Source organism: Pelmatolapia mariae, linkage group LG23 (genome assembly GCF_036321145.2).
Source record: "Pelmatolapia mariae isolate MD_Pm_ZW linkage group LG23, Pm_UMD_F_2, whole genome shotgun sequence".
Lineage (NCBI taxonomy): Eukaryota > Metazoa > Chordata > Actinopteri > Cichliformes > Cichlidae > Pelmatolapia > Pelmatolapia mariae.
Window position 1 is genome coordinate 25,266,860 of NC_086246.1, and position 27,675 is coordinate 25,294,534.

At 41.0% G+C, this 27,675-nt stretch overlaps 2 protein-coding genes across 2 annotated transcripts in view; both read left to right on the plus strand.

Moving 5' to 3' along the window:
• Positions 1-8,103, plus strand: part of ahr2 (aryl hydrocarbon receptor 2) — a 96,728-nt gene extending 88,625 nt beyond the window's left edge. Inside the window, exons 9-11 of the mRNA XM_063465860.1 lie at positions 31-172; positions 1,562-3,092; positions 4,756-8,103. Of these exons, the coding sequence (XP_063321930.1) occupies positions 31-172; positions 1,562-3,092; positions 4,756-4,842 (1,760 nt within the window). The 3' untranslated portion in view covers positions 4,843-8,103. The remainder of the gene's footprint in view (positions 1-30; positions 173-1,561; positions 3,093-4,755) is intronic.
• Positions 8,104-9,177: 1,074 nt separating this feature from the next.
• Positions 9,178-27,675, plus strand: part of ahr1b (aryl hydrocarbon receptor 1b) — a 64,845-nt gene continuing 46,347 nt past the window's right edge. Inside the window, exons 1-2 of the mRNA XM_063467612.1 lie at positions 9,178-9,635; positions 11,432-11,619. Coding sequence (XP_063323682.1) covers positions 9,595-9,635; positions 11,432-11,619 — 229 coding nt within the window. The 5' untranslated portion in view covers positions 9,178-9,594. The remainder of the gene's footprint in view (positions 9,636-11,431; positions 11,620-27,675) is intronic.

The window sequence follows — 27,675 nt, forward strand, 5'->3', positions numbered from 1 at the left end:
AAAATCTAAAAATGACACATCTTCTTGCAGTGATGAAAACCGGAGAGAGTGGCATAACCATCTTCAGACTGCTGACCAAGGCCGGCCGGTGGGTCTGGGTCCAGGCTAACGCCCGACTCATCATAAAAAACGGGAAACCCGAGTTCATCGTGGCCCAGCAGAGAGCTTTGACGTAAGTCTGCAGACTTGTTTCCTCCAGTAGGAACATGAAGAAGAATTTATTAAAGCTGCAGTCTGATGTTTATCTGCTGCTGCTCAATCAGTTTGCTTTGCTTTCTTTCTTTTCTTTTAGTTCACTTTTATTTTTTGGTTCAACTCTTCCTGTTGGTTCCTTTCCCTTGTTCCTTGTTTCCTTTCCTCTCTGCGTGTTTTCACTCGGTACTTGGTTCCTTTATTGTTTCCTCCCTTTCCTCTGTTTCTGACCTTTTCTCTTAATTCTTCCCTTTTTCTTGTGTCCTTAATCTTTCCTCCCCTTGTTTTCTTCATCATTTCTTCTCCTCTTCTTGTTCCCTTTGTTATTTCCTCTCTTGTCCTCGTTTCCAACTTTGTTTCCTCTCCTCTTGTTACTTTCCTAATTGCTCCCACTCCTCTCCTCGTTTCCTTTGTTTTTTCCCTTATTTTCTTGTTTGTTCTCCTTGTTTACTGTCTTTGCCTCCCTTGCTTCCTGTCATTTAATCCTTTTTCTAGTGTTTGATTTTCTCTTGTTTCATCTCCTTGTTGCGTACTTTATTTTCTCTCCTCTTCTTAACTCTTTCACTGTTTCCACTCCTCTCCTCATTTCCTTTGTTTTTTCTCCCATTTGCTTGTTACTTATCTTTATTTACATATTTTTTTCCTCTCCTTGTTTACTTTGTTTTCTCTTCTCCATTCTTGTATCTACTGTTTGGTTTTTTTTTTCTTGTTTCATCTTGTGGTTTCTTTCATTGCTTCCTTCCCTCTCTTGGTTTTTCCTCTTATTTCCTGTCATTGTGTCTTTTTGACTCCTGTTTCCTATTTTGTTTCTTCTCCTCTTCCTATTTCCTTCACTGCTTCCACTCCTCTCTTCATTTCCTTTGTTTGCTTTTTCCCTCACATTTCCTTGTTTCTCTTCTTTGTTTACATTGTTTGTTTCCTCTCAATATTTCCTGTCCTTCTTTCCTTGTTTCCTCTACTCCTCTCTGGTCTCCACTGTTTTTTTTTTCTCTTGCTTCATCTTGTGGTTTCTTTCAATATTTCCTTTGCTCTTTTTGTTTCCTTTGTTATTTCTTTTCCTGTACTTGTTACTTTCATTATTTCCTCTCCTTTGTTTCCTCCCCTCTCATCTGATCTCATTTCCCTGTGTCCTTGGTATGTCATTTCTTCTCTTATTTCCTCTCTATGTATTCCCTTTGTTATCTCTCCTCCTTTCCTTAAATTTTCCTCTCCTCTCCTCAGTTTCTCTTCTTCCCCTGAGTCCTTCATGTTTCCTCTCCTTATTTCCTGTCCTGTTTCCTCACTCTCATAAAGACAGAGGTGTTTGGCTCAGTACATGGAAAGCTTGTTTTGGACCCAGTGGAAAACTCACTCATGTGTTCACCTGCAGAAATGAAGAAGGAGAAGAGCAGCTTCGCCTCAGACGGCTGCAGGTGCCATTTAACTATGCCACAGGAGAGGCGCTGCTGTATGATGTCACCCCCAACATTGAGCCCCGTGACCCGTGCTCCGCCCCCAAGCAGGGGAAGTTTGACAGTGACGCCATCAGCCGCGACTCCTTGCTGGGCTGTATGCTGAATCAGGACCAGTCGCTCTATTGCGATCAGAACAGCGCCAACACCCTCAGCAACCTCAACGACATGGTCTTCAAGGACACCAACGCCACACTCAACGTCCCCGGAGACACAGAGCCCAGCCCGGCAGTGGGAAACGTAGTGAAAGCGGAAGCCACGGTTCAGGAAATCATGGAGTCCCTGCAGCAGATCTTTGGGGACGGTGAGCTCATCGAAAGCCTGCACGTTGAGCCTGATGAGCTCAAGAGCTGGGAGAGCACGCTGTTGCAGATGAGCTGCCACGGTGGGTTTGGCGACGACCTCAGCGACATTCTCAACAACGACATCCTGTCTTACGTGGAGGAGCAGCTGCAGAAGGACGTCGGGCTCAACCTGCCGCAACAGATTGACGGCATCCCAGCCTGCCTCTCTGGTTTGGACCCACTTCAAAACCAGGATCCAGATCGAGGCGGGGAGCTGAATTTTGACTGGGCTCTCGAGACGCAGACCCAACTGATACCCAACGGAGTGCAGATGACGGGGACGATGAAACTGAGCCACATGGACTTTCCTCAGCCTAATTCTTCTGGGCCCAATGGACTGACCTTTAACAACGTCCTGCCAAACAGCTTTCCTCAAACACAAAGTCAGCTACAAGCCAGCAGCATGGACAACAACCTCGGAGCGTTCCCGCTCAGGCAGCCTTCAACCAACCCAGTGCCTCTTCACATGATCCCAGCCAACCAAACATTTGGCCTCCAGGACCAAAACAAAGAAGGACAGTTAAATAATGTCTTTACCTTCCAGGGCACCAAGTGCAGCAAATCAGTGTCACACCAAGCAGACAGCTGTGGAGAAACATTTGCCTCCAATATTTCAAACAAGGCTGTTTTCTCTTCATCACTAAGCTGCATGCAGAGCCACTTCCCTGTGGAGACCCCAAACAGCAACAGTCAGAGGCAGGCGTGGCCTCAGCAGCTGATCACAGGTCAGCAGAATGGCTCTTTCCAGAGGAACCCCACAGACATCGGCTCTCTCAACAAGCCGATGTTCATGACTCCAGAGACTTCTAATCCACTTCCTGTTCAGCGGTCGCCAGCTTCTACAAGCTGTATGTACAGAAATGCCGCCCCAGGACTGCCTGTGAACGGCGTGCACCACAGTCAGCCGACGTTGAACCCGCCCCCCAGTCAGATTCCCTCCAATCCCTCCTGCTTTTACCAGGTCGGAGGAAGAGCCGTATCAGGAATGGCTTCGATCCCAAATTTGGATGAGGCGTCACTGTCCTGTCAGATGTCCACTGGTCTGAAACCGAACGGCCTGCTGGGGCAGCAGAACCAATATCTGAACTTCAGTGAGCAGACGCAGGTAAAGAGCCGGTTCAGCAACATTAATCTTTGTAGAGCTGTGAAGTTGAATGGTTTGAGGTTTTAATACAGACACCGATGCCGATATTTGGTGATTAATCTGGCAGTATCTTTTTTGTCTTTCAGACACACGAAACACAAACAGACTTCCCTAACATTTGTTATGAGTCCTTACTAAGATAATAATTCAGTTTAAATCCAATTCAATTCAATTTTATTTATATAGCACCAAATCACATCAACATCATCACTCAGTTGAAGGGTGTTTCTCCCGTCTCTTCTTTAGTCTGCATTTAAAAATGTCAATTATCAGTGGTTATAAATGCTGTGTATCTACAAACAGCTAATATTGGCCGATATATCGGCACACTGATATATCGGTCAGGCTCCAGTAAGATGAATTTGGATCATAGATGCTGTCAGATTGTGTTCAGATGCATTTCCATTTTAAATTAAGTGCAAATGTAAACAAATCCTAACATCAGAAGATTGTACTGTGAAGGAGGACTTGGAACTTTGACAGCTAGTTTTTGGTTTATCTCTGCGTTTTCAGGGTTATGAAGGGGGTTGAGTTCCAGTTAACATGTGCCACCTACTAATCAGTCAACAGATGTGCAGTTCATAGTTGTTTACTGTTGGATCTCATGGCACGTCCACACCAAGTTCTACCTCATGATACTCATGTACATGAAGACCTGTAAATATTCACCCCTGGCAACCGACTGATAAGGACGTTATAGATCATATTTTTGCAGGTTACCATGAAGTCATATCAGTCAGCTCCCTTTGCTCCAAATAAAACTTGAAGCATTTAGCTCCAGGAGCCCTCACACAGTGTCAGTGAGCTTAGCCTCCAGGTCTGATTGCCGGTGGTCTCGGGCGAATGTCAGCTGATGGGTTTTTGTCAGAAGTTGAATTATTTTAACTCACGTGAATGTGGTTTCGCCGCTGTTCACATCACCTGGTGTTAGTTTGTGTCAGTTTGTCTTTATCACAAACTCATCGTATGTAATTGCAGCACGAGATGACCTTTCAAACAGTTTTTTAACAACCTAGCCAGTCCCAGCTGTCACAGGGCGGGAGGAGAGGGGCACCAGCTCAGAAAGACACAAACAGCTGTTCACACTCATGTTCACACTTACGACCAATTTAAAGTCATCACTTAACTCAGCAAGCACGTCTTTGTGGTGTGTTTCTCAACACAGGGGCAACTACAGTAACACTTTCTTGTAAAACACTGCCCCCTCGTGGGGAAAACTTTGCAGCCTCTGATTACAATGTCCTATACTTTTCTCCTTTAGAATCTATAACTGTTGTCTTATGTTATGTATTTTTATACACAAGACTTTGGTGTATCTGCTGTAGCTTATAATTGCTCACAGAGGGGTCGATCAGATGTGTTCTTGACACAGCTAGAAATTTAATGTCAGTGTTTTTCATCCGCATACAGTGGCACTCCAAGTCCTTTCATATCTGGGTGATTTTGGTCTAGAAACAGTTGTGTTTTTTTATGTTTAAAAAACTAAATTCAGCTGAATTTTAAACATGAAAGTCCACTATTAGCCGAACTGTTGGATCAGTTAGTGTTGGTAGGTTGTATTTGCGTCCTTTCTGTGGTGTCTGAAGAAATTAGTCCCTCTAACTTGTCGTTTGTCTTCACACAGATGAACAACCGTCCAGTCGTCGGGAACGGAGTTTTCCCCTTTCCTTCGCTGCCCAATGGGAACATGTGCTACTCAGAGAACAAATAGGAATCAGTCACTGTGACTTCTGGACGGCAGAGGATCTCAACTTGAACTGAAAGGAAAAGACTGAAGAACAAGAAAGTGCCAGAAAATGGAAGAGAAGACAATCAAAGACACCCCTCCCTTCCTCTTTTTATTTGTTTCCTTTTCTTTCTCTTATGACGAAGCAGTGATGAAAGCTGTTAGAGTTCATGTTTGGTTCAGGGTGGCTCAACAGGACGAAAAATCAGGATAAAAGCTTGGATTCCTCTTTCGGATGTGGTTGGATTGTACCAATGCAAAACGACTGCTTAGTGGGAATATTTGGATGTATGGGAACCAAAATGAGTCCAGTCTGACTGAATTGATCCCTCTGATGGAAACAAGTTAAAGGGCGCTGCTTTTTAACAGAGGTAGGTAGGTGAAGCTGACATGACCAACCAATCAGACCTCAGCCACCAAAACCCAGTTAACCAACTCAAATTGTTTTAATATATTTGAAATGAGTTTTTAAACCAAAAAATGCCCCAAATTTTGAAAACAGGTTTTCCAACAGCTGGCAGAAACTCAGCAAAAAACGGAAGGAGGCTCCACCTGGTGGTGCTATCCAGCAATTGCACTTTAAAAGCCAATTAATTAAGAGGAAGATCACTATATTAGTAAGGTCATTTATATATTCCGCCACAGATGAGGACTGGCTGGTTGGGTTAGCTTCCCCCTGTTGTAATAAAAAGCAGATGATTTCCCTTCTCTTTTATTTTTTATTCTTTTTAAAAAATCCCCTTACTGTGTGGATGGGACTTTCTGGGTGGGACAGATGGACCTGGAAGTTAAAGGAAACATCACTGAGGCAAATGCCTGTCAATCCTCTGCCGTCTGCAACGTACACAATTTCGACACCTTTGCTAATTTGAACGCTCAGAAGGATAGCATATACCAACTTTTTTTTTTTAAACATTGCTGTTTTATGTCCTTTTGAACAGGCATCCTGATTCAGTTCATTTCAAGTCTTTACTGTCCCAGTGAGGGAGATTTGCTTTGCAGACAGGGTAGAAAATTATTGTAGTTTAAAAAGAAAAGAAACGCACAACCAGACATCGGCATCATCCTACTAACAGACCATATGTAAGATTTAATTCAGTGAAAACAGCTGCTTGTTGATATATTTTAAGAGCTTTGTCACTGAGCCAGTTTTCTTTCCTTCCTTTTCCTTTTGTGTTGTTGCTTTATTTTTATTGTACCGGGAAAAAAATTGCAGATCGTGCCTTAAACTGACAGGAACTTTAAAGGGACAGTCAGTAGAGATTAATTAGCAGACCAAAGTTGCCCTTGCCTTAACTAAGTCACGCAGGCCCAAATAACCTCCAGCCACTAGGGAGAAGCATGCATTCTCCAAACAAGCGGTGCTCGAGGTTGCAATCAATCACAAAAAACTTCTTTGTGGTTGTTTAGATTGTTACCAGATTGCTGCGGTCACCTATTTGTTTCCATGAATGACATTTTTTTTTTTACAGTTTCACTACCACTAAAATAGTTTGCAGACAAGTGAGCGACAACTGCTACAATCTGCTAGCGACCAACGCACTTGCAAGGAGATTTTCAGCGCAAATGATTTACCCAGCAACTGCAAGCAACCATTGTTTGCCTGTGTGACTGAAGCTTTAGCCATTATTTGAGATTTTTTTTTGCACTACTCCTTTAAATTGTTTGACTTGCCAAAGCACAGTGAGAAGTCCGAGACTTACTATTGCTAGACAAAAAACTGAGAACAATTTAGACAACTTTAGTACTTAGTTGTTGTTGTTGTTTTTTAATTATGTCATTTAAAGTTTATATCAAAATGTTTTAATGATAAAATCAAACAAATTAAAATAAAACTTAAACTGAGTCAAAGTTCAGATTTTGTTTAAAACTTTTATTGTTATTTTTTTTTAATCCAAACAACTAAATCTTAAAAAAAACTGAAGCTGAGGATGTTTTTCAAAACCAGATTTCTTGTTACCCACAACAAACCTCCATCCTTTGTCTTTTCTGCTTCTTTTACTCATTTCTTGCTATCAGAGTAACATTGAAACACAGAAGTAAAACACTCAGAGGCAGCTATTGTATATTTTAAATGAGAGAAAAATGGAAAAAAAAAAAAAAAGAATTCACACTTTATAGTGTCTTTTAAATTGACCTCTTTTTGACTGTCTGTTTAAAACAGTTTAGGAAACAAAGCAACCCGTTCTGAGCTGTGAATTATTGTTCACATGACTAAACCAGTGGCATCAAGGTTATAAACTAGTGCTGTCAGGGTTAATCTCATTAAAATGACGTTAACACCATAACCGCATTAACGCAGCAAATCTCCGTTAGCGAGTTAACGCGGATCGCCCCGCATTAGAACGTTAACACGTTAGCGCCGTCCAGCCCCACGCACTATAGTACAGGTATGGAACCCCACAAAACAACAGTTAGTCAGAGAATAAGTGAATAACTACACATAATAATGTTAGGAAAATCTCTTGATGTTTCATGTGTCTGAAAGAAAAAAAAATCTGCCAGTATATCATAATATTGGATTTTTAGATTACCAATATCGGTATTGGTATCATTCTTCAAAACCCTATATCGGTCAGGCGCTAGTTATCTGAAAGTGTTTTTTAGTTTTTTACAGCTTGATCTAAAGCACCAGAATTTGACCTCATGCAGCTCCAAGTTTATGCCTGTGTAAATGTCATTGTGAACTTTTGCAGCAGTTTCACCAAAAGCCATGAAAGCAAAACTAAATATCAGCACTCACGGGTGGAGATGGAGATTCAGTACAGAAATAGTTCTTCACAGCACTTCTGCTTCTCCTCCTCCTCCTCTTCTTTTAATCAGAGCTTTTCTTCATAAAGTATTCTCTCAGTGGAAATATAAATATCTCATGTTTCTTTATCTACATTATACTCACTTTGTACTTTTACTCTACTTTCATTTTCAATCCGTCGGAGGCCAAGACTCCAAATGCAGTATCTTTGTGTAACTGTATATAAATATATATGTTTGTCCTTTTATGCTTTTTTTTCCAAAGTATGTATTGTCATATATTGTGTATTTTAATATTATATTGCCTTAACATGACCCACGCTTATCATTTTTTTGTACATTTTCTGCACAGTGTATATGTATGTAACCTCCTGTTATGATGTTTTTTTTATCATATCTTGTGGCTTTGCCGTCAATATTTGGCTTTAATTGTGTATGAGTGTTTGACTCTTTACATGCTCACCATATAAATTAAATGTGATCTGATCACTGCAATGGCTTTAATTTATTTTAATTTTTTGTGAAAACAAAGAAAATAATAATAATTTGGGATTAAAAATAAAACAGTGGATTGAAATTCATAAATACATATTAATTAATAGTTAATAATGTTAACAATGAATAAAGTGATTAATAATACAATATAATATAATATTACTGGTTTGGATTGTTGTGATGGTTTCCACAGTGGCCACTAGATGACAGTGTAACTATTTTGGTAAGTTTGACTTTTTCCTTGAAGTTAAACTTTAAATTGATGATTTCTGCAAACAGGGCTAGAAAATGTATTTATAAAAAAATAAATACGGATGTAGTTGTATGCTTTATGGAAAGATAGATGTTTTGACTGTGATATAAAATTAAAATTGTGACAACAAATGTATTTAAAATTGCTCAAAAAGCTAAAGCTTTTCCAGTATATATGCTGACATGAGGCAATCGACCTTTAATGCAGCAATAGCACAAAATAAGTTGCTGGTAAATAATTTTTTTTTAAACTTAACATCGTATAAGCCTAATTTAAGAGTGAATCCTTCTAAGATTGAAGACATTTTTCTGCTTTTGAAACATTTAAGATTGCCTTCAAACACAATTAAAGAACTCATATATAGTCCGCTGTACAAATCCATAAGCAAAATAAATTGCAGCTTGCAAGCTTTAAAAAAGTGCTGGTTGGAATTCCGATTAAAACACTATTTTAAATTCAACTGATCGTTATTGTTTTTCTTACAAACAAACAAAACCTTTACTGCAATTTTTAAACATACAAAAAATGTATTTAAACAATGTATAATAATAATAATAATCCAGAAAAACTTTGTGGTTCATATTTTGTTATATTTTGTAAAACAAAAAAAAATAAACAAGGAAATTAATTTTAACATCAGAAAACAACAACATGTACATTTATGATGTTGAAAAACGCTGTTTTTTACATTTTAAATGAAAACTCGGCGGCGTTTTTTTGTTGTTGTTGTTTTTCTCCTACGTCACCTCTGACCCGAAGCGCGCTCTCGGCTTCAAATCAGTGCCCAGAAAGGTGCCCGGGAAGCGCGCGCCGGTCAGAGAGCAGAGCAAAGAGAGACAGCAAACAGGGAGGAGCGCTTTGAGGACGACAACTGAAATTTCTCGACGATTCTTACAGTTTTTGGATGTGTCAGGATGTGAAGCTCAAACTGCTTGTTTTTAAATGCTGGATTTGAGCCGCCGGCGGGGCGCCATGGACGGGATAAACCGGTGACGGTACCGTTACTACTTTGACATTCCTCACCGGGAGCCTCGATGCCTCAGCTTCACTGTGAGTTTATCTATGGCGTCTGTTTCAGCCCTTTGAATTAGCGCTGTAGTTGTCGTTATCACGGCTCTGGCTAACGGTGACGGCCCGGGATGTTGCACATTAGTCGGTGAGAACAGATGTTGGTGATCCGCGGTTTCTGGACCAGTTTGATGGATTTCCTCCAGCTTCACTGTGAATAAATCAGCGAGATGTATGCCGGGCGGAAAAGAAGAAAACCGGCCCAGAAAGGGTACGTTATGAAAAACTATATTTGTTATCGTGAACGCCATGTAAGTAGTAATGAAGTGGGTCTATTGTAAGCTTTATTTTTATACATAAATATTATATTATTATTTAAATATGAAATATATATTGTATTGGTCGTATTTATTGTAATGTTATGAAGACAGGCACAAAAAAATCTTTTTTAAATGTTTATTTAAAACACTACAAATTTATAGTGTCACTGGCATGTTACAGATCGATGGATACAAATAAAAAGGCAACAATTGCTTAATAGTAACAAATATTAGCTTTTGATACTGACAGCAATGTTCCATGTTATTTTTGTTATTATTATTATTATTATTATTATTATTATTATTATTATTATTATCATTATTTGTAGTAGTAGTAGTAGTAGTAAAAGTGGACTTTTACTAGTGGTGGTCTGTTAACTGCTGTAATAAAAAAGAGATTAGAGATTAGATTATGAGATGACCAGAAAGATTTCCCTTTTTCCTGTATTTGGGAAACTCTTTTTTGCTACAGCAGTTACTATATTAATATTATTGCTAACAGGGGATGGATGGATAATAATCCAGCAATTAATATTGTTGTTATTATTATTATTATTAAATAACAATTATAATGGATGGATGAATTACTATGCTGATGCCCAAATAGAGGTGTGGTAGTAGCCCCGTGTCTTGCCCTAAGATAGCTGGGACAGACTGTCATAGGACACCAGTGCCCGGCTCCCTCGACCCTGAATTACGGAAGCAAAAGAAAATAATATCTGACATATGCCTCTCATCCGGATAGATGTATTGTATTTAACATGTGGCTTTGAGCGCCACACCAAAACAAAAACAGTGAAAAATGCAGTGAGTGCCATCTATAGAATTCACAGAGCATTCCTATGTACATAAGTGCACAACTATATAGGATTTTGGATTTTTAAGACTGATACCAATACCGATATTTGTCCGTTTAAAATTCTGATATGAAAGTTGATATTTTTTTGTCTTTCAAAAACAAAACACAAATAGATTTCTCTTAGTATTTGCTACATTAGGAATTTATGACTCCTTACTATGATTACATGACAGTGCAGTTGAAAATAATCATGTCTAATTTTCACAACATTTTGTCCGACTCTGCTCCGTTTTGTTAGTTGTTGCAAACAGGGAAGTTGCAGAGCACCCTCTGGTGGACAAACTATGCAACGAAATTCTCCAATCTCTTCTTCGCTTTTTTACTTTTCAGTTATCAGCCGTTATAAATGTTGATACCAATATATTGGCAAACAACTAATATCGGCCAATATATAATTTTATTTATATATTGGCAATCAGAATTATGATCTGAATGCATTGTTGTGCCAAACACATTTTGCTTTTCCAAGGTCAGCTCTATAAATTATCTTGTTCAGGGTTTGTCGGTTTATTGCTTCATTTCTCTTCATGTTATTTAAAGTTGTTACATTATATGTGGTATACAGGGACTAGGGTAAGATGTAATAAAAGGACAGAACAAAATAGAAATGCGTAATGTATCACCAACTGCCGCACCTGTAAGAAATACAAACATACAACACCTGTAACTCAAACATTTGAAAATGCACAGGTACATAAATCAGCAATCTTCTTGTGGGATGTGTGTCTGTGTGTGTGAGAGCGAAAGAGAGAGAGTGTAGAGTGTGTGTGTGTCTATGTTACGAAATGTAAAATGAAAAAGAGGGTGGGAAGCCTCAATAATGCTCCCATAAGCCAGAGAGAGACAGAGATGGATCCAGGAAAACTGTAAAAATGTCTTGATTTCCAGAGTCAAACCGCCCCCCATCGAAGGCGCCAAATCCAACCCATCCAAACGCCACCGTGACCGCCTGAACTCGGAGTTGGACCGGCTCGCCAGCCTCTTGCCCTTCCCCGAAGATGTCATATCGAGCCTGGACAAGCTGTCCATCCTGAGGCTCAGCGTCAGCTACCTGCGCACCAAGAGCTTCTTCTCAGGTAGGAAACACTGCACAGGCTCACCTTTAGAAACACTGAGCTTTACTTTTACCCGTTGACCAAGGGCTGTCTTTAAGTTACCTTTGCTCAAGGTGGACTAAACGGCGGAACAAAAACACTGTAAAAGAAAGGGGTGTGCTTGATTTATAAGTCCAGAAAGTCAGCTGTGGGATTTCTTTGTGGTCCAAGACATCATCTAGTTTAGGCCTAAGTCCTGTTTCCTTCACAACCACCTCTTTTTCCAATTTTATTTGTTCATTTATTTATCGTTTCTGTTATATTTTAAGTTCAAGGAAGTCCAATATAAAACCATACTTTTTAAAGAATTCAATCACTGTGTGGTGTTTTTCAGGTTATTGAATAATCATGTTGAATAAATGTGCTTACACTTATTATGGCTTTTGCCATAAAAGAGCATCTCTGCTGTAGCTGCCAGTAGCTCCTCACAGGAAGTTGACTGCATCTTTGCAGGGTGAAGTGATCTCGACTTAAAAAAGTGCAAAAGATGCATCTTGAACTTGAGATAGATGCAGAAAGAAAGAGAAGGTGGCAAGTGTCAGCGTTGCCCTTTTCCTTCCTCGCCTCCTGAAGTAGCTTTTCACACCTAACAAAGAACCTGCAGACACTGAGGCAGAAAGCATGCAGACAGAGATGGGGCCGAGAGGGTTTTAAGTACACAGAAAGGAGGTCAGAGAGGCGGTCTGCGGGCCAGAGCAGACGGGACAGTCAGGAAGGTTTTTACTGTTGTAAGGCAAATAAATGATTCATCAGATGGAACATCAGTCACTTTAACACAGCTGTTTATGATGTAGCTGAACCAAATTTTATATAAGTGAGACTCTGATGCAAGGTAGCTGGGACTAAGTTGGGTGATTACAGTTCCTCCTGTGGCCTCCTCTCCTTTGTCCTTCAGTTGCATTTTAGGAATTGAAACCTTCAGTGTGTTGTAGTAAGACTAATGTCCAGGTCACAGGTAGGAGGACAGAGGAGACCAGGGTTTTTTTTTTTTGGGGGGGGGGGGGGGGGGGGGGGGGTTTCCTGTGTAGTTTCCATGTTTTGAGTGCAGACTTTGCTGCTTGCCTTTCTGTCCTCTTTGGGACTCTGTCATTGGTTAAATAAAATCCTGCTTCCTCCATTACAACCCACACCTTGCCAAACAGTGCAGACTAGATCTGACCAGATGTATATACACTCACCAGACACTTTTTTCAGTCCACCTGTTCAGCTACTCATTAATCAGCCAATCACATGGCAGCAACTTAGTGGATTTAGCAACGTGATCAAGACCACCTGCTGAAGTTCAAACCGAATATCAGAATAATAAAGAAAGGTGATTTAAGTAAATTTTAACATGTTGTTGTTGTTGTTGGTCTGAGTATTTCACAAACTGCTGATGTAGTGGAATTTTCCCACACAACCATCTCTAGAGTGTACAGCGAATGGTGTGAAAAAGAGCCACAGTTCTCTGGTTGAAAATGCCTCGGTGATGTCAGAGGTCAAAGGAGAATGGTCAGACTGCTTTGAGCTGATAGGAAGGAAACTTAATCAACACTTGTTAAAACCAAGGTATACAGAAGAGCATCTCAACAGTAGCAGAAGACCGCATCGGTTGCCACTCCTGTCAGCAAAGAACAGGAAACTGAGGCTACAGTTCACACAGGTTCACCAAAACTGAACAAAACACACGTTGGGTCCCTTAGTACTAACTGACCGTCATTTAAACACCACAGCCTACCTGAGTATTGTACCACAGTGTAGTGCTGGGCGATATGACGATATATATCGTGTGGACAATAGAAAAGTGTCTATCGTGCCATTTGTCTTCTATCGTTTCTATCGTTTCTAACCCAAATTTTTATAAATTATTACATAAAATATATAATTAACCCTTTACAACCGGTCGGAGCAGGCACACTCTGTTTTACCTAACTATTTTTAAATCCCTGTAGAACTGGAACCACGTATGGTTGTGCAATATTTTTTTTTTTTGCATGTGAAACCGGAGGAGTTGTACTTACATCTTATGCCATTAGCTTGTCCTAGGTCACAGTTTCCTTCCACATATAGCTTTGCAAAAATTGCATAAGAAGCACTTGCAGCAACAAAAAGATAATATTCCAGAAACACGCTTTGCCGATGTTCATAACACTTCCTACGTTGGCATATACGTCAGCGCGAATTATCGCATGTCCGCCATTACCTGCCCGAAACCGGAAGTGACGTCATTTTCGCGAAAGGGCCTTATAAGCCTATGTTGGTGTTTTTAAAAGTCATGTTTGACTTTATGCTTTTCTGTATCGTTTCTGGGATGCTTAGAACTCAAATTACACTGTTGGAAATATTATAATGCATCAAAATAAACTATTTATTTTCATTTTTCCTGTAGTATATAAAAATTAGTGTATCTCAAAAATAAAACTATGAAGACACTCAAAATAAATTTCTCGTGGTTGGAAACTTTTGTATTTACAGTTTTGAGGGATACACCTCTTAAATTTTTTTTAACTAAAAATATATGTAAAAAACAAAAAATGATTTTCAATTTTTTTGTAGTTTATTGCACTACAAGTTTTTCCAATTTATGTAGTTACTTTGGACCTAATGCATACATATGCATACATATTATTAAAATTTGGGCTATAACGGTTGTATTGATATATGGAAACTTGAAATGCTCCCACAAATGGCACTACAGCATGTAAAAACATAAAGATAAGCTCTGGCGGACTTGGTTCTATGGTAGGTCTTAAAGGGTTAAATAGCCTGTGGCAAATATATTAGTGTTGTCTTCTCAATATACATGCTCTTAACTTTATGCAAGAGAAAATAAAGTATAAAAAAAATGATATTTTTCGCAAAGAAACTCCGTCTTGTGGTTTGCGAGCTGGTGCTGCTGTACGTGCACCCGGATTTGAGACATACTTTACGGTAACTCAAAACAAAGACTGCACCCTCTCCACTCGCTGTTTACAGACTGCATACTTTCTAGATGACCACAGGTCAGGTGGTATATCGTGATATATATCGTTATCGTGATATAAAATAATTCATATCGTGATAAATATTTTTTCCATATCGCCCAGCACTACCACAGTGTACCATCTTCTGATGGCTGCTTCCAGCAAGATAACACACCATGTCACAAAGCTCAGATCATCTCAAACTGGTTTCTTTAACATGACAATGAGTTCACTGTACTCAAATGGGCTCCACAGTCACCAGATCTGAGTCCAGATAGCACCTTTGCGATGTGAAGCCAACAAATCTGCAACAACTGTGTGATGCTATCATGTCTATATAGACCAGACTGAGGAATGTTTCCAGCACCTTGTTGAAGTGATTTTCAAAAATGTAATTTGGCTTCTCTGGCAGGTTAAAACAATACAGCTAAGTTCTAACTTCTAGCTATTACCTTTAAAATAGTGACTTAAAAGCATCACTTTTGCCGTTTTAAAGCTGTGCAGGAACTCTGTAGCAAGGACACAGAAACATATCCTGTTCTTGTTTAAGGAGTTTATATAAGGGGTCCTCACAGAGAGTAACTTAGCAGCTGCCTGCAGTTAATAATTCAACCACTTTGAGCCTGAAGAGTTTATACAACAGAGCGAGGCTCAATGCTTGATTATGAAGGCAATAATTGCCTTTTTTTTATTTTTTAAAGAAACGGGTGGTGTTTGTAAGGGTGTCAGTGATCGTGGTTGGTGGTGCTTTGACTGAGAGACGTGGGAGTTTAGGGGTGGTTACCAATGTTCCCTCTAAGCTGTGCGCGTGCGTTTTTGTGCACAACGCAGATTTTCTGTGCGCGGAGACCGTGCCAGCATTGCCCGATTGCGCACGCGCACAGAAAATCTGCGTTGTGCACAAAAAAAATCTAACCTGAATTAAAATTAAAATAAATACATTAACAATTCATTCTGTTTTGCAGTGTGAGTCAGTAAGTGACTGGTGACTGGGTGCTCCAGCCAATGATGCGATTCACATTCGTGTATACGCAGCTAATCAACGTCGTTGACAGGCTATGGCAGCGTCCTTATGTGCCGACACCGGTGTTTTAGCTAGCAAAGCGGTGTGGCTGATGTGGAGTGAAGCCACGTTAATGACAACGTGTACAACCATTGGAGATGTGAGCAGGACAATTGACAGAAAATGTGTGGCACTCGCCGCCTGTGAGCTAAAACAAAACCAAAAAAAACCCCACGCTTTTCTATTGGTGGAAAAATGTACCATGTCAACCAATCAAAAAATGATATGGCAACATGGTGGTCTCATAGTGGACAGAAATTATTTTTTGGAGTGGCACAAATAATTTGTTTGGCATCACATTTGATGCAGAACAGCTGATTGTTCTGTAAATATTTTGAAATGTTTATTTAAAAAAACGCCTTGGCTGCATTTTTAGGTAAACAGCTGCAAAAAACTTTGTTTGCATAACACAGTAACTTTTTTGAAGAAGTAACTATATAATTAATTGCCCAACATTGGTCATCATATACTGTATTTTGCAGACAGAGAGTTACAGGACTCTCTCCCAGACCACAGACTCATACTCATAATACAAGTCAGAGCTTTATTTTTTTTTTTTTAAAGAAAGTTGTGTTTTAAAAATTGGAGTTCAAGTTATTTTTACTTCCAATAGTGTTAACGTACTACACAGTTCATGAACAAGATTTTTTTAAATTTTCATTATAAGTGGGCTAAAGCAGTTAATTAAAAGTAGTCTAGCATAAATGTAAATGCTGTAATTTGATTATTTTAATAAACCATGTAACTTGGATGGATTCGATGCTGGCGTGACCACAGTGCTCATGTCTAAAGGACCGCTCAGGGAGTTTGTGTGTTTGCTCAGACACATGAAAAATTAGAGGGAACATTGGTGGTGACCCTTGCGTCTGTGATTCAGACTCTGTTTAAGAAGTGCAAAAGTGCAGGAGGATCAGCTTTGTCGAGGAGTTAGCGGGCTTACAGGCATAGCAGATGGATCTTACTCTGTGTTTGTGCGCGCGCGCGCACGTGTGTGTGTGTGTGTGTGAGGCAGCGCTGAATGTTTTCACAGATTATCCATTAAAAGCAGATTGTACATCTGTCCAAAAACAACAAACAGCCCTCAGAAATCTGCTCAGCCTGAAAAATCCTCCAGCGTCAGTCAGCGTGAGGGAGAACGCGACTTCACCAGTTTATGCAAGATTATTTTGTGCGTTCAGTTAGATTTACTCTCCTGTTGTGTGAAATCTGATTGATATAAACTTAATCTGAATAATGAGACTAACCAAAAAGGATTTACATATGGCCATCAGAGTACACAGACGTAGCTCCTAAAAAATAATAACCTTTATTGCTTTATGCTTTATTTTCTGATTTCATTTCATTATTCATTCAACATATTGAGGATGCATTAAATTGTGTGTTGAACCATTAATAGTGGCTTATTGTTTTCTCACAAATCTGTGTGTTGTAGACTTATTTTGGTTTTTAAAACCTGCATTTTTGCCCATTTTAGAGATTTGGAGCAACATTTTAAAAGAGTAACGGCCACAAATGATAAATATAAAGCCACAAAGTGCTTGGATATCCTGGAAAATTCTCTTTTCTCACACTGTAAAACAAGGAGCCTGTGTCCATAATTACTTTTAACGGTGAAGGAACCACTGGTCCCAAACTGCACTGCAAATCCCAGATAACACAGGGAATGACTTCCAGCCTTCTTTAATTTCATCCTTTTTCATTATCACAGTGTTGCATAACAATAGTTTGAATATATGTTGTAGTTTGTGAGTTGTGTGTGTGTGTGTGTGTGTGTGTGTGTGTGTGTGTGTGTGTGTGTGTGTGTGTGGTTATTAGGGACGTGCATTATGACAATGAGGACACAAAAGTACTGTTTCAGCATTTCATACATTCGCACATTTCATTGTGGTCTTGCAAAACACACTGTTCACAGCAAGAGTATTCAATTAAAATTTAGGGAGGTCCAGTAAGAGAACATTTCCTCAAACAAAGCTCCAGAATGACGTAAATTGTACCTGCATTATGATTCAGTGCATATATATATATATATATATATATTGAAGTAGCAGTTGTAAGTTGTAAATATAACAAATACAGATACATTTCAACAGTATTTCAGCCATTTTTGTTTATTACTAACTTTCACAGTGATCTGGGGGATATTCTGAAAATAAAATAATAATAAAATTTTCTTTCCTTATTTCAAGTAAAATGCATTTTTATTCACAAATGAGAAAAAAACCCAGCCCTGACTGAAACATTACTTTCACCATTAGATGAGTTACCTGGATTTACTTTGGCAACCTGAAAAGGACACTGTCTGTGACCTCTGACCTCTGTACTGGAGTTCTGGATCTGTCCGGGTTACTTACTTCCTTCTCTCTTCGTTTCTTTTGCTTTGTGTTCTGGGACAAAGCTTATGGCCCCCAGCCCTGACCTCACAGCCCATTGTTCATTCAGTGGGCTGGTTTCAGTTTCTGTGCAAATGTACTGTTTATAAGGTTGGGGAATCCTGCAGTCAGCTGAGACTGAAGAAGTCACTTGGATGAGTGACCAAACGTTTCTCCCACTGAAAACGCTACGTCCAGATGAACAGAATCAACCTTTTGGGATTTACTTACCTGGATCATTGAGTATGCATCAAAACATTGGTTTGTAGGGTTAGCTAGTTATCAGATAAGCATGAGTTTGGATGATTTAGCTCACCTGATCCACTCTACACAGTGTATTGCTACGCCACTGTCTCCTGGGGAACTTGCTGAGTTATTAACTCTTCCACTCGAATCCTCTGTAGAGCTAGAAATGCACAACAGAAGCTTCAAAAACAGCCTGCAGAAGCATCTCCATACAAGTGCGTGAACCCTGAGTGACCCCCCTATCCTCACACTGTAGCACAGCACAAACGTATTGTAGGTCAGCTCCCCGTGCCTGTGGTCATGAGATGACCCTTACACCTGAGTTTTAACCACACAGTAATGTAGGTCTAAGCAAACTGAGCACTACAGTTAACAGAGATGAGATGAAAGCCCCAGAGAATGAAAACACAGCGGGATAATCCACTCATGGATGCTTTACAGAGCCTTTGAAGAGGAAAAGGGGCAGCTGATTGAACAAGGCAGAATCCTCAGTGCTGTGATGTCACAAATTCACTCCTAGGGATGCATCAAGAAATGATCAACAATTCCGATATGTGATATAAACAGTTTGGGTCACAGTCAATGTTCCTGACATTATTTTTCCAATTACTTTAGGTTTCATTCATATAGCACCAGTTCACAACAGGAGTGTGTCAGATCCTGCAAATTAGAGAGAAAAGTGCGCTATAAATAAAGTTGGGATTTGATTCAGTTTTATGTTGAGGAACATTATTCTGAAATTGTTCCATGGTTTGTAAATGCAGTTTTTTGCAGATTGGTGAACCCCTGCCCATCTTTACTTCTGAGAAACTCTGCCTCTCTAAGATGTTTCTTTTATACCCAGTCACATTACTGCCCTGTTGATAGTTAGCTTAATTAGTTCCAAAATGTGCCTCCAGCTGTTTCTTTTTATACCACTTTCTTTGCCCGTCTTTTGTTGCCCATGTTTCAGCTTCTTTGAGAAGTATTGCTACTACAGAATTAAAAAAGGGCCAACATCATTTTTAGAATAGTCCATTTTGGGGGGTTTAACCATTAGATTTGTTACATTTGAGGGTTATAAAGTATGAAGATAATTCTTAATCCAAGTTTAAAAAATAAATAGTTTTACACCAAAGGGGGAAAGCTATTGTGTGAAGCTTTTCCCCTTTGGGTTCGGTTAGATCCAGACTTAAAGGCTTAAAAACATATATATACATTCACTGAATATACATAAAAGAGAAAACAGTGCCATCACTTTATTAACTTTTCATCAGTGGATTTTACAACCTACTTTGTGCGCAGCTTATTGTGAAGTCTCCAGTACACCGATACCAACCAAAAATCTGTAAGCCCATCACAAACACTGAGAACATTTCAAGTGAACTTTCAACTCTCCCTTCAACCTCTGTGACTATGTCTTTGTGCATCAGATTTCATTCCGCCTCATGAAGCAGCAAATGAAGGAGAAGAAAATGTCACATCAGACTTCGATGCTGCGTTCATGACATCTGGCAAAACTGATGAACTTGAAAGACGCTTGTCAGCAAATTTACTATCAAAGAAGAAAATACAGCTGCTGCACTACACAGCTGTTTCATGTAGACATGATTTTATTCATATTTATTCTCATCAAATTGTTCCACATTCACATCTGTGCAGAGCTGTCCTTAAAGTAGGAGTGTTTCCTTTGATTTTTACCTGCATTTTCTTAGGACACGACACTGATGCAGGGGTCCTGCAGGTCATTAAAACAGGTGAAATTGAAATCAAGGACTTCAAACAATCTTTTCAGGTTGTTTATTTATATGTGTGAACAGATTCACACCCCAATTGTGCAAGCTTTACACCGGGGTTGTCAAACTCAATTGCACAGGGGGCCAAAACTCAAGGCACACTTTAAGTCGCAGGCCAAACAAGATAAGCATTTATTGAACACACTAAAACAATGTTTTTTAAACATAAATATGAATAAAAACAGACAGGAATATTAGTCCAGATTAAATAAACTTAAAAAAATAAACTTTAACTTTAAATAATTTGCTCTTCATAAAAATATATCCTGTCAAAATTATGCAGGTTAGAAATATGAACATGCTGCCAAAAACCCCAGAAAAATAAATGAAAGCATACACAAGGTTGGAGCCGCATGTAGACGGAGCTGGGGCATTGCCTCAGGAATGGAACTAATAAACTGTGCGGGCCATTCAGTGTCGTACTTTCCCTTGAGTGTATCATTACACTGCAGCTCCATCTAAATCTGCACAGGTGCAGTTCAGCAAAGTCAATTGACTTGGTTCAACATTACTTGGGAACAGGGAAAGTGAGGCAAGTTGCACTGGTGCATTTGTGACAGCTTCACTTGAAATGCCTTCACCGCATCATACATGCCATGTCCATGAACTGACAGATTTCCTTGCTGAGCTCAAAAACTCGATTGAGAACTTTTCCCCAACTCAGCCAACAGACCTCTGTATGATGGCATGTCGGCAAACTCTGAATCTATTTCCCACATAAAAGACTGAAATTGACGGTGATTTAAACCTTTAGCTAGGATAAAATTTACGGTTTGCGTTACGGTGATCATTACATGCTCCATTTTTAGGACTTTACCACACAGGGTTTCCTGGTGTATGATGCAGTGAGTGATATGCTGTTAACTCACCGGTACAGTTCTCCTCCTGCATCTTTACTCGCATCCTGCCGACTAGTCCACTTTTTTTCACCGCACAACACCGGCGCTCCATCCAACAAGTTTGTCCCAGGGTAGTTTCACGTTGGTTATACTTTGACATACGTTTTTAAAAAAATCTTTTCCTGTCGTTGTCCCGTGCATCGATTTAATGTCCAATATTTCCACTCCACGGATGAAGCGCGTTTTGTCTGGACACAAGACGTCGCACACCTTCATCATGCAGCTCTTCAGAGTGGTACCGGGCTGATTTGGCTATCTCCTCTGCTACAATAAAACTTGCTTTCACAACAGCTTCACTTTGTGATTTTGCTCTGGTAAAAAACGTCTGCTGATATGTCAGATTCTTCTTTAGCCCTTCTACCTTCTGTAGTTTCTGCTCTGCATTTAGGTTTTTCAGCTTATCCTGATGTTTTGTCTCATAGTGCCATCTTAAATTAAATTCCTTAATTACAGCAACATTAGCTCCACAAGTAAGACACACGGGTTTACCAGCAATGTCTGTAAACATATATTCAGTCACCCACTGGTGCTGAAAGGCTCTGTTTTCAGAATCAACTTTTCTCTTCGCCATTGTGAGGGGCTAACTTCACAATAACAGAAGTTTGACTTGATTGTTCCCAAGTAGCCTAGCGTTTGGCAAGGAGGCTGCACCGCTGCATTATGGGATCTGTTGTTTGTGTGTTATTAGCACCTCATATCGCCGGGCCATGCATAACAATAATAATAAATCTATATAAAATGATCTCGCAGGCCAGATGTAAATGTACGCCAGGCCGGATGTGGCCCGCGGGCCTTGAGTTTGACACATGTGCTTTACACCAATAGGTAAATCGAAGTTTTAGCTTTAATCTACAAACCTACACAGACTTCTCTTAGAGATTAAAAACTAAAAGGTGCTGAAGAATAAACTTCAGCACAGTCTGAACTCTCTTAGGCAGCTTTCTTGTTGTTTCTTTAAGTAGTCTTCAGGAATAGTTCTCCAGGCTTCTTGAGGGACATTCAAAGCTCTTCTTTGGATTTTTATGCCTTTTCTTCTTTTCTCTGCCAATCCATGACTGATAGTGTTCCACTTAGGGGTGGGCGGTATAAACGGTATACAGTAAAAACGATATGAATTTGGCCAGTGGTAGAGATTTTGACTATACCGCTCTACCGCGATAGCGCATGTTGATGATGTCATCAAGCTGCACCTGTTTTGGTCGAAAGTATCGCAGCGGCTACAAGCAATATCCTCTGCAAATTATGCCGGGCGACAGTAATAGCAAAGAGATGAAGCACGTTTTGGAATATGAGAAAAGCCATAAACTGCGCTTCCTCCACTTCCGTACCATTGATTCATTAATGTCGAATTCCCATGTTGTTGCAGTATATTAATGACTAACCTCATAATGTGGATGGATTATCTCAGTTGTTCTCCTGAATGAAGTTTGATCCGTTTACAACATCCTGCCATGCAATTGCATTTGTCCCTAACCACCAGAAACCCTCACGTTAACTTTTATCGAGTGGAAAACGGTTGGCATTCATCCTCCAGCTTCACTGTGTTTATGTTATGCTAGCATAGCTGTGTCGCTAGCGATCACGTAGCACATCATTATATACCAGCTAGTCCAACTTCAGTAACCCTAAAAAAGTCACTGCTGTTTAGTTTTCTGTCTTCATTTATGTTGGAAGTGATGGCAGAGCTGTACGTTTTAATTTTTCAGAAATCTCTCAGTCAGAACATGCTATATCATGTTTAGGTGGAAACTAGCTAGCTAACTTCCTGCTAGCTTCTAACTCTGTTAAACTTAATAAATTCTGTTTTCATGGATGCCTGGATTTTATTAAAGATAAAGAAATAATTTAGACTGTTTTTAACTCTCAGTGATGCTGCCGTGTTCGTTTGACTTTGGGACCTGAAGTGGACGGAGTTTTGGACCCAGATTACTCTGCAAGGCTCCTGACTACGGTAGCCGTAATGCTCCAACAATCCATCAAGCGGTGCGGCTTCGTAGCTTACCAAAGTTGTACTAAAACATTTTTTGACAGATTTTTGAGCGCCACGTACCACATAAAATCGGTTCGAGGTCAGTAAGCACAACCAGAATTCATACATAAGGCGCACCAGATTATAAGGCCCACTGTCGATTTTTGAGAAAATTAAAGGATTTTAAGTGCGCAATATACTGCGGAAAATACGACACACCAAAGAAAAGAATATATCGCGATATATATTGTTACCCCACATGTTTCAAATTATACCGCGATATGGATTTTAGGCCGTATCGCTGAGCCCTAGTTCCACTGTGGGTTTTTTCTATCCATGTATATTTTTACTGCATTGGCAGTTGTTTTGGGATCACTGTCATTCTGAAAAATGAAGCTGTTGCCACTCAGATGTTTTCCAGATGGTATTGCATGGTCGTCAAAATCTAACGGTACTTTTCTGAGTTTTTTGACAAGATCTTCAGCAACAGTGACTGAAATCCAGCTGAAACCATGACAGAGCCTCCACTGTGTTTTACAAATGGCTGTAGGCGCTCACTTTTGTACCTCTCTCCTGACCTTCTCTGTACATACTGATGAGAATACTAAGACCAGATCCATCACTCCATCAGACCTGTTTCCACTGATTTTCAGTCCAGTTCTTCTGTAATTTTTATACCTCAGCTTTTTCTCTCTGTTACCCTTCCTTATGAATGGCCTCTTGACAGCCACCCTTCCACTGAGACTATTTCTGATGAGGCTTCAGTGAACAGTAGATGATCAGCTGAAGGTCCAGATGGATCTCTTAGGTCCTGTGTCAGGTCTTTAATGGATTTGTTACTGTTTCTTAAGGACATGACTTTCACATACTGTTTATCTGCTGCCGATAGGTCATGGTCACTGTTAAGTGGCTTAACACCAATGCTGAGTAACATTTTAATAATAAAAACTTGTTATAATAAAATAATAAAACTTGTTTATAAAATTTATAAAACTGGTGCTTCTGAATGTATGGAACAAGATCTGGTCTTTAGATTGCGACATTTGGAACGAGTGTAAAATTGATTTGGTTGCAGTTTTTAGAGAAGGCAGAGGTCCTTCATAAAAATTTAACACCCACACCCACAAACACATTGTAGTTTGCAGACAGTGCTCTCTGTTTTGCTTCTGTTGTCTCCAGGGAGGTGCTCTCCTCTGCACTCGTCTGAACCTTTGAAAAATTAATTTCCATCGCTCGCTCTGTGAACGTGGGCCTGCAGGAGGATGAGATTAGATGGGGTCACCATTTGCGTCGTCATCCCTCTGTTGTCAGCTGGTCGTCTTAGCTGCAGGTCGACCTCACAGTTGTTGTGTTTGCTTGTTGTTGAGCGCTGGGCCTGGAAGCATGATTGCGACTTTGCCTGGATTAAAGTCAGAAACAAATCCGCTGACTCTCAGATATTCAGGCTCACATACAGCTTTGTGAACTGATGCCGAAGCTTTGTGCAAGTCTTCTAACAATGTTTTTCTGGATCAGGTGAAGGAGCTGATGTTCTGAAGTCAATAGTAGACTGTCTTATAGCTTACTTTGAGAGAAAGCTTTAAAAGTACTGTGTATTTGTCTGTCAGAGCTTGGACCTCCAAGCACATGGTTGCTATCATTGAATAAGCATCCAAGAAGATGGTTGTATGTCCAAAAACCAGCTGTTAAGTCATCATAAATGGTAGAAACAATACAATAAAAAGGATCTTTTAGTCATTTATCAATACACTTTAACGTGACAGGTCTTTACAACTGAAAACTATAGGCTGTATGTAAAAGATGGACATGGCCACTGTGATGTCACCCATGGGATTCTTGAATGTTTAAGTTTCAGTGTTACCATTTTATGTCCTGGTTATTTTCTGCCTATAAAAATATCAGGGTTTTTTTACTGAACTTTATCGATATTTTGTAAATATCCATGGAAATTAAAACACATGGTTCAAGGTTCAAGGTTCTTTATTTGTCACATGCATAGTTATACAAGTATAACACACAGTGAAATGTATCCTGACACGCTCCTCAACATGTGCAAAAAAAAGGGGGGCGGGGGGGGGGGGGGTAGAGGAATAACATTATAAATATATATATATATATATATGTATATAGTATATACATTGGGTGAATGTGCAGTAGTAGCAGCAAGCAGGTGAATTCTGTACATTAATATGAATAGACATCTGACTATTTTACAGAATGGACAATATAAACATATTTAAAGTTAAAGGAATTGAGTGTCTGGAGGAGAGTCTCAGTCAATTATAGATGATGTGAGAGGGCGGGTGTGTGTGTGTGTGTGGGGGGGGGGGGGGGGGTGGTTTAGGGCCCGGATGGCTTGAGGATAGAAGCTCCTCTTGAGTCTCTCTGTCCTTGCCCGGATGATGCGGAACCTTCTACCAGATTGTAGAAGTTGGAACAGTTTGTTGCCAGGATGGGACGGGTCCTTCAGTATCTGCGTTGCTCTAGTCCGGCATCTCCTGGTGTAGGTGTCCTGAAGCGGGGGGAGAGCAATCCTGCAGCAGCGTTCTGCTGTACGGATCACTCTCTGGAGAGCTTTTTGGTCCTTCACACAGCTGTTTCCAAACCACGATGTCATGTTCTGTGTGAGGATGCTCTCCACAGCGCCTGTATAGAAGATCCTGAGGATCTTTGGAGAGACCCTGAACTTCCTCAGTTGTCGTAGGTGATACAGGCGCTGCCTAGCCTTTTTGGTCTGGGCCTGAATGTGGGCAGACCATGTCAGGTCTGAGGAGATGTGGACGCCAAGATACTTAAAGGACTGCACCCTCTCTACTGGAGCTCCATTAATGATAATGGGCTTGTAGTCTCTGTGCTGACTCCTTCTGAAGTCCACCACCAGCTCCTTGGTCTTGCCGACGTTCAGCTGGAGGTGGTTGTCCTGGCACCATGATGCCAGATTCTTCACTTCATCCATGTAGGCTGCCTCATCGCTGTTGGAGATGGCACCCAACACCACTGTGTCGTCAGCAAACTTCACAATGGTGTTGGAGCCGTGGGTGGCCACACAGTCTGAAGTGTAGAGGGAGTAGAGCAGTGGCGAGAGGACACACCCCTGTGGTGCTCCTGTGTTGATGGTGATGCTGTCGGAGACACACCTACCCACCCTCACCACCTGAGTTCTGCCAGTGAGGAAGTCCAACACCCACGCACACAGACGGCTGTTGAGTCCCAGATCCCTCAGCTTTGTGAACAGTCTGCTGGGCACTATTGTGTTAAACGCTGAACTGTAATCAACAAACAGCATTCTCACATAGTTACCCTGTTTCTTGTCCACGTGGCTGAGGGTGGTGTGGAGGACGTGGGCGATGGCGTCCTCAGTGGATCTGTTGGGTCGGTAGGCGAACTGGAGCGGATCTGTGGTGTCTGGGATGGAGGAGGAGATGATGTTCTTCAGCAGCCTCTCAAACACCTTCATTACTACCGAGGTCAGCGCAACTGGCCGGTAATTGTTCAGGGATGAGGGTTTGCTGTTCTTGGGCACCGGGATGATGGTGGATCTTTTGAAGCATGTGGGGACCACAGACTTCGCCAGGGACTCGTTGAAGATGTAAGTGAACACACCTGCTAGCTGGTCAGCACAGCAGCGCAGCAGACGGCCGGTGATGCCGTCTGGCCCCGCCGCTTTCCTTGTGTTCACTCTCCTCAATGCCGCTCGGACGTCATGCTCCGCGATGCTGGTCACCGGTCTCTCGCTGATGACGTCACTGTCCTCGGTAGTCAGGCGGTAGATGGCATTAGCCGCCTGGCTAACCTCGAAACGGGCGTAGAACTGGTTCAGCTCATTGGTGAATGCAGAGTCGGCGTTGATCGGCGCAGTGTCCCTGGGTTTGTAGTCCGTAATGGTGCGTAGTCCGTGCCACATACTCCGTGTGTCGCCCTGGAGGAAGCGGGACTCCACACGCTCCCGGTACCGGCGTTTAGCATCTCTCACCGCGCGCCGCACGCCGTATGAGGCCGCTTTGTAGGCGCTCATATCGCTAGTGGCGAGACCCGCGTTGTAGGTGGCGGTCCTGGCGTTTACTGCAGCGCGGATCGATCTGTCCATCCACGGTTTCTGGTTTGGGAATGTGGTGACTGTCGCAGTGGGGATAATCTCCTCCGCTAGCATATTGACGAAGCATACTGCTACTTCCGTAAACTCGTTGATGTCGACTGCGCATGCTCTGAACATGTCCCAGTCGACGTCGCCGAGTGCGTCCTGTAGCGTAGCTTCTGATTGGGCAGACCACCGTTTCACCTCCCTCGTGGTTACTTCTTCCCTCCGTATGTTTTGTTTATACTGGGGAATGAGGAAGATGGCGTTGTGGTCAGACTTCCCAAAAGCCGGGTGTGAGACAGCTTTGTAGCCCTGCTTGTATGGCGTGTAGCAGTGATCCAAAATTCGATCCCCCCTCTTTGGACACGAGACATGCTGGTAAAAGTTTGGCATGACTTGTCTGAGGTTCGCTTTATTAAAGTCTCCTGCTACAATGAGGGCTGCGCCCGGATCCTTGTTTTGAAGCGAACTCAGCACATCATGTAGTTCGGACAAAGCCATACCTGTGTCCGCTTGGGGTGGGATGTAGACCACCGTGGCGATGACCGAGGTGAACTCACGGGGCAGATAGAAAGGGCGGCACTTAATGCTCAGGAATTCCAGATGTGGCGAGCAGCTGCTGGAAAGAGTAGAAATGCTCGTGGCATCACACCACTTTCTGTTTACCATGAAGCACACTCCTCCACCTTTGGTTTTG